Below are 7814 nucleotides of genomic sequence, written 5' to 3' on the forward strand. Positions count from 1 at the left end.
CTGTGCCACCCAGCCATGACTCCTGGTGTTTTTCTGAGGATTAGGATTCAGGTTATCCCACTCCAGTTGGAGCTGAGTCACTGGGAGTGATTTCATTTCCTTTTGGCCCCTGTGCAAAGAATTTTGTGTCAGTGCAGTGCCTGACACAGGATCTTTGCTGCATTTTGTCACCTGGGCTCAGCAGGATGAAATGCTGGGGGATGAGACCCTTCAGGGGCATTTCTGACCCCTGGGTGGCAGCTGAGGGGTGCAGGCAGCTCTGGGGTGTTTGAACTCACCCTGGAGTTCATGTGCAGAAGGATGGGAAAGCCAGGAGCTGGGGATTTACCTGATCCTTGAGAAGTCTGGGGTCACTTTAATGTGCCACCCATGAGAATTGCAGCTGGCCCTGCCAAATCTGAAAATCAGAGTCAGCTTGGAAAAGACCTTTAAGATCTGATGGAGTGGATCAATATGTATAAAATAAAATTCTGTGTTTGGAGGATGTGTTTCTCTTGTGATCCATGGGTAGAAAGAAGGCAACACCCAGATTTCAGGCTTGAATTTTAGGAATTCTTGACTGGTTTAGAGGAGCAGTCTCAGGTTGATGTCAGGACACAGAATAGTGGGTGGATTCTGATCAGTGATATTTGATCAGGTCACACTGATGTGCCCCACTTAGAAGTTGCAGTGCTTAACCCAGGAGAATAACCAGTGATTTGTGGTTTTCCTTTGCAGGGTATTTTCGTGGCCTGCATGACAGCCATCCTGAGGCAGATGGATGATTTCCATTACAGCCATTACATCAACACTTTCAAAACCAGGCAGGACATCACTGTAAGTCAGCCTGGCTGGGGAGTGAGCTCAGCCCACCCAGCAGCACCACTGTGCCCTGCAGGGTCATTTCTCTGCTCAGTTTGGGGTGAGCAAACCCTCAGCAGCAGCTCCTGGTGCCACAGTTTCTGGGAATTCATTCCTGTCACCCTTGCTGGGCGTTGGGGGGGTTGCTGACTCAGCAGAGCCCAAGAGCAGCGTTTGTGGCATTGAGGAAAAACATCTTTAATGGGTAAAAAATGTTTGATTTGAGTCAGGAACCAGAAGAGGGAATGAAGATGGAAAAGAAAAGCATTTCATTGTCTGGCTCTCCCTTTGTGCCCGTTCTCTTTATCTAATTCTTTTCCCTCCTCTGAAGTTCAGTTAAATGCTTGAATCTTGCTTTAGTGGGCAGCAATGCAGAAGGTTCTCAGAATGTTAAAAATTCACCTCCCCAAAAACTTTGGGTGTGAAACAAGGTGAAATATTACATTTCTGAGGGGTTTTTCTGCTTAAAACCAGCAGATTTTCCCCCAAACTAGTATTTTAGCAAGACTGGTGCCCAAGACAAGAACTGTTGGAGCTTTTTTGCCCCTTTATTCCTTATTTTGCAACTGGGAAGGGGCTGTTTATTGAAACACCAGCTGGGGAAGGGCCTGGAGTTGTGTTCTTCCTGTACCAAAACCCACCAGAAGGTTTGGAATTCAGTCTGGGGAGCCAAGGTGATCCCTTTTTTCCCTGTGCAGTTGGAATTACAGAATTACACAGAAAATCACTCCCAAAATCAGCTCTTGAGGCAGCGTGGAGCAACACAGCCATCTACAGGTCACTCACACTTCATGTGGGTTTGGGACTGGTTTTATCTTACCCAAATGATTTGTTGGAAAGGAAGGAAGGAAAAAAAGCCCAAATCAGGCAGATTCAGGAATTCTGGAAGTGTTCATCCAGTGAGAAGATTTTCAGGACGATTATGGGAAATAATAATTTCTAATCTGATATTTCTACACCTTGAAATCTACAGGGGCAAACCTGCCTTTGTAGTGGTGTGGTAGTTGTAAATACCAACAGAAAATTCTGTTTTACTGCAATAACTGCTTTTATTTTTCCTGTTCTTTATTGGGTTTGTTTGTGCTGGTATTTCCAGCCCTGCCTTGGCATCATTCCCTGTTAGTTTGGCACTTTCAGGAGTTAATTCATGTCTTCAAGGTGCCCATGTCAAGACCAATCCTCTCATCAGGCTCTGATTTAATAATGCCAAAAGGATTTTTACTGAGGCAGCACCAAGAGCTCCATTTCTCCATCAATATCTTGCCAATTCTTCAGCCCAAACTGTTCAGCTCAACAGATTTTTTGCTGATCATTTCAAGGGGATGGCTCCTCCTGTGACCTTCTTTGTGTCCCTCTCACATTTGAATATTAATGTGCTGCTGCAGAGAATAGAATTGATTTAAGAGCTCAAAGTGGCTTTTGTACCTGCAGAGACCACAAGGAGGAGATCAATATTCCTGATACTCCCTTCCTTTGCTCATCTCTGTTCATTTTCCTTTTTTTTCTCTCATGCTGCAATTCAACCTTGTTTTTTCCAGGTTTGAAGTCTTGTTTGGAGGGTGTTTGTGCAAAATGTGTCTTTTCTACAGTCATGTAGAATAATTCTAAATCACATCTCTGATGTTATATTCACTGGCTCTCCTTATCTGTTCTTAAACAGAACCAGGAAAGGTTTAACTCTAATTAGTGAGTGAAAATACATTGTAATTTCAGGCTTTCTAGACCATTCTGTTGCATTGCCACCGCTCAGAGATTTGGGAACAAGCCCTGCAATATTGGTTTTGCTCTCTAATCCAGCTCGTGCACAGCTCCAGCACAGCTTAATGCAAAGCAGCAAAGACAGATCTCATTAAACAGACCAACATTCTGTGCAATTGTTTCTCCTTGTGCCACTGGATGGATGAGAAGTCAGGAATAATTTCATTATTGGGCTGTATCCACAAAATGAGAGACCCCTGTTAGGCAGGGCAGGGCACTGATTGCCAATCAGCATGGTCATTAATCAGTGCAGCCCCAAACATTTGCATTTCATGAGGTCACAGCAGCATCTCCCTGTAATTCCATGGACACAAACCCACCACGTGCGGCCTGATGGGTTTTATTTTTCCAACAGGACTTCCTGATGGAAACATTCATTATGTTCAAGGACCTGATTGGGAAGAACGTGTATGCAGCTGACTGGATGGTCATGAACATGATGCAGAGCAGGTACAGGCTTAAGTCGGGGTTAAGTCTGGCTTTGGAGCCTCCCTGGGCCTGACAGGAGGGTGACTCAAATGTGGCAGTTTTCTTGTTATTTTTTTAAATTAACTTATTTCATTTATGTTCTTTTCTTTTCTTTGATTTATTTGTTTATCGATATTTTTATATATTTTCTTCTTATTTTCTTCAACCACTTCAGGTTGGTTTCAATTAGATTCCAGCCAGTTTTAGTTCCTGTGCATTTCCACTGGTGGAACTGGAAATCTGTCCTGCCCAGAAGAATGTAATCAAACCCTGGGGTCTTTATTACAGCTTAAACCAGAGAAGCCTTTTTAGTCTCAGTTCTGGGGCAATCACATGGGAAACCTAAAGCCAGAACTGGACAATGCTTAACCACTCTTCCAGAGAGGAAGTTTTCCCTGATATCCAACCTAAGCCTCCCCAGTGAAACTTGAGGCTGTTGAACCAAGGGTTAACTTTGCCTGAATGTTCCCTGATTTAGAGGAATTCCTGCCTTTTTTGGGAGCATCTGTTGCTGTCTGCTGAGCTTACACATAGGAGCTGTGAGCCCAGAGCTGCAATGTCATTGATTTGGGGTACAAAATCACCTTATTTGATGTTTTTGTCTCTTCAGGGTTTTCCTCCGGGCAGTGAACCAATTCACCTCTGTCCTCAACCGCTTCTTCCTGGATCAAACTCATTTTGAGCTCCAGGTGATTGTCCTGTTTTTTCTGGATTTTCTTATGGATGCCAGACCTGCTAGAACAGCTAAACCCCATTGTTAACAGGCTGTAGCTCACTGAGGTTCCCCTCCTCATGGAGGGAGCTCTGCATTTGGGGCTGGGCAGCTTTCTTGTGCCTGTTGTTGCTTTTCCTTTGTTTCCTCCTCTCGGGTTTCTGTGGCTGAGATGACCCCTGAGGTATTAGAAAGTCTGTTTTTCTCAGCCCTGCAACTGAAGAAGTTGAGATTCATTGGTTCTGCTTCTCAAGGTTGTTTATTTTCTCTTATCTGTTCCATTCTTTCTCTGCCCTGCTGGGATCTGTCCAGCAGGTCGGGCTGTGGCACAGTCCCTGCCCTTGGGGTGGTGTTGGCTTTTTATACCAAGAACTACGTGTGCTTTATTTTCAATAATTTTCCAACCCTTATCACCTGTGTTAGACAGTCTGTGTCTACTCTAAACCAATCTAAAAGTGTCACCATCACAGCAGAGGATGGAGGACAAGAAGAAGAAGAAGGAGAAGGACAGGACACACCCAGATTCCTCCATCTTGCCTCCTGAACCCCCATTCTAAATCCCCAAAATTCTACTTTTTCACCCTGCGACAAATTCACTGTCATTCTGCTCAAACTCTTGTGGTTTGTAAATCCCCACACAAAGTTGGGAATTGTTTCCATGGGCTAAAATCAAAGGCACAGGGGTCTGTGACTCCGTGCCAGGGTCTCTGAGCCCCTGTCAGGGTCTCGAATCCTCCAAGGCAGCCAGAGCAATGTCCTGGGTTGTGACATTCTCCCATTTTAATCTTCTTTCTCTCCCCCAGCTTTGGAATAACTATTTCCACTTGGCAGTGGCCTTCCTCACTCACGAGTCCCTGCAGCTGGAGACCTTCTCCCAGGCCAAACGCAACAAAATCATCAAGAAGTGAGTTCCCATTTCCCTTTTTGCTGTCAGGAGGCTCCATTTGGGCTGTTCCAGACACCCCCAGGGTGGGAGGAGGTGCTGTGGAAATGCTAATCAGGGCACTGTGATAAAGGGGTGACCAGGACAAGATGTCAGGGCTGTAAATTAGGCCTGGTTGAAGTTTGGTCAGGCAGATCTTGAACTGTTGCAGCACCTTGCCAGGGGTCTCTCCACTGGAAGGTCTGTAATGGAAAGGTTGGCATGATTCCCAAAATTCCCTTGTGCAGTTCCTCAGCCTTTGTGGAAGGTAGGTCAGAGGAATCCTAAAAGCCCTCCAGCTTTTTAGTGCCCCACCTCTTACTTTTCTTCATTTCAGAGCTATTCTTAGCCCCAGACCAGCAATTTTTAGTCACTGAGCAGCTTTTACCTCTTCATTTCCTTGGAACTGGGTGCCTGGATATCTCTCAGCATCTTGACACAGACTTTTGTTATGATTTGTCCCCTTTTTTCTGCAGAAGTGGCTTGAAGAAGCCTGATAATGAAATCTTTGTGCATTGCCTTGATGTCAGAGGTTAAAGCTTTAGGAAAAAACACCAAAACCCAACCAAAGTGGGGTGGAATTGCAGGAAGCAGAGGGGCTGCAGCTTTCAGGAATCTGAATTCCCAGGAAATTCTGCTCTCAGCAATCTGCAGTGCCCTGTCAGAGTGAGCTGTGGCCATTTGAGGCTTTGCCACTCACTTCTCCAGCAGCATGCCCAGGATCATTGCAGTGCTTGGGCCTCTCTCATCTCTTCTTTCGATGCTTTCTCTAGGTATGGGGACATGAGGAAAGAAATCGGCTTCAAAATCAGGGATATGTGGTATAACCTGGGTGAGTTCCAGCTAAAGAATTATCTTTATTCCAGCTCTCAAGCTGCCTTTCAGATCCTTTATTTCCTTATAAAAGCTGCACATGTTTAATGTGGAGAAATGCACTTACAGTTCAGCTGTTTCAGCACACAAAAACCCCTTTTTTCTGTGAATAACTTGGAAAAGCTGATTTTCTCCTCACATCAGCTGCTGACATAATTTCCTAGATTCCCTCCAAAGGATGTTCTGCCATGTAAAGGATGAGTGGGGTTTTTCAGAGAGCCTTTTTTTGTGATTTACAATTCAATTATTTCCTTGGGCTATTCCTGAATTTTGGAGCTGTAACCTGGTAATTCTTCCTTAAGAAACATCCACATGAAATCCACATTCTGAGCAGAGTAGTTGTTGTGTGAATAATGTGCTTAAACATTGGGAAATCCAAATCCTGCCACTGGATGTATTTGACTCTAAATTTCTTGCAGGTCCCCACAAAATAAAATTCATCCCAGCCATGGTGGGGCCAATCCTGGAGGTGACCCTGGTCCCAGAGCCTGAGCTGAGGAAAGCAACAATTCCCATTTTTTTTGACATGATGCAGTGTGAGTTCAACTTCAGTGGGAATGGGAACTTCCACATGGTAAGTGGTGCCGTATATAACCCAAATATATAATAATACAATATATAGAGATAATAATTGCAATATAATATTAAATATATATAATAATGGCATAATTATATAATAATATATATAAAAATGAAATATATATATAATAATGAATATAGTATGAAATATATAGATACAATATGTAAAAAACCACAATATTCACAATATTTTAATATATAATATTATATATACAGTATTATGCACAATATAATTGTATATGCATTATATAATAATGAAATAATTATATAATAATATATACTAATGAAATATTTATATCATAATGAATATAATATGAAATATATCTACAATATATAAAAAGACACATTATTTTAATATATAATATTGTATGTTCAGTATTATGCACATTGTAATTGCATATTCATTATATAATAATGAAATAACTATATAATAATACATATACTAATGATATATATACAATATGTAAAAAGACACCATATTTTAATATATAATATTATATAAACAGTATTGTGCACAATGTAATTGTATATTCATTATAAAATAATGAAATAATTATATAATATATACAATAAAATATATATAAAACATGTAAAAAGACAATATTTTAATATATCATATTATATATACTGTATTATGCACAATGTAATTGTATATTCATTATATATGAGTATAAAATAATATGTATATAAAATAATATAATACATGTATTTGCAATATATACACAATACTGGTATCTTCACTACAGATGTTCCATATTGTCCCTGGGGCAAAAGAAAAATAGAATACTTAAACAAAACAAAAAAATCCCCAGCCAAAATTGTGCCAAAGCCCTTGGGAGGTCCCTGTGGTTTGTAGGGTTCAGGACTTGCCAGTTCTGTCCTGCCTGAGCCTTTCCATGACTTTGATAATCCCTGAATTCCCCTTTTTTCACCTTTCACCGCATTTGCAGAGCTGTCAGTGCTCACCTCTAAACTGGGAAGAGTTTGGAGACCCTCAGAGGGTCGAAACTGTACTTTAGCTGTGTATTTCCCTTTCCAACAACAGAAATGCCCCACAAGAGACTTTGGCAGTGAGTGACTGCAGGGAGCTGCGGGGCAGTCAGGGATCAGGGCTGTCAGGGGTTCAGTGGCACCAGAGCGTGGCTGTGTGCGGTGAGACAGGGAGCGCTTGCATTTCCTTCTCCAATCATGGCATTTGGCATTTTTATCCCTTTTTTCTGCCTCAGCCCTGGGAGCAGCCTGACCCTGGCCTGCAAACGCAGCGTGTGCTGGGGGGAGGCTCAGAGCCCCCAGGCTGCTGCTGGGCCAGCCCTGCTCCTCAGAGCTGCTCTGCTTCACTGGGGGTTCTGGGCCAGCCCTGCTCCTCAGAGCTGCCCTGCTTCACTGGGGTTTGTGTTTGCAGTTTGAGAACGAGCTGATCACCAGGCTGGACCAGGAGGTGGAGGGGGGCCGAGGGGATGAGCAGTACAAGGTCCTGCTGGAGAAACTGTGAGTTTTATTTTATATCTTCTATATTATATACATTCTTTACATATTATATATTTCTATGTTATTCTACATATTATATCTTTTTATTATTTTCTATTTTATATCTCATTTCTCATTTTATAATAAATAATAAAGTATTTTAATAACAAAAATAAATTAATCTTATTTATTATA

The 7814-nt window shown here is 42.1% G+C and overlaps 1 protein-coding gene across 1 annotated transcript in view; it reads left to right on the forward strand.

Moving 5' to 3' along the window:
* The window catches only part of DOCK5 (dedicator of cytokinesis 5), a 78847-nt gene that overhangs the window by 44132 nt on the left and 26901 nt on the right, over positions 1 to 7814 (forward strand). Inside the window, exons 28-34 of the mRNA XM_031063572.1 lie at positions 718 to 816; positions 2954 to 3048; positions 3677 to 3755; positions 4582 to 4682; positions 5474 to 5532; positions 5993 to 6147; positions 7555 to 7640. Of these exons, the coding sequence (XP_030919432.1) occupies positions 718 to 816; positions 2954 to 3048; positions 3677 to 3755; positions 4582 to 4682; positions 5474 to 5532; positions 5993 to 6147; positions 7555 to 7640 (674 nt within the window). The remainder of the gene's footprint in view (positions 1 to 717; positions 817 to 2953; positions 3049 to 3676; positions 3756 to 4581; positions 4683 to 5473; positions 5533 to 5992; positions 6148 to 7554; positions 7641 to 7814) is intronic.

This window comes from Geospiza fortis, unplaced genomic scaffold, assembly GCF_000277835.1.
Source record: "Geospiza fortis unplaced genomic scaffold, GeoFor_1.0 scaffold176, whole genome shotgun sequence".
In the NCBI taxonomy this organism is placed as follows: Eukaryota; Metazoa; Chordata; class Aves; order Passeriformes; family Thraupidae; genus Geospiza; species Geospiza fortis.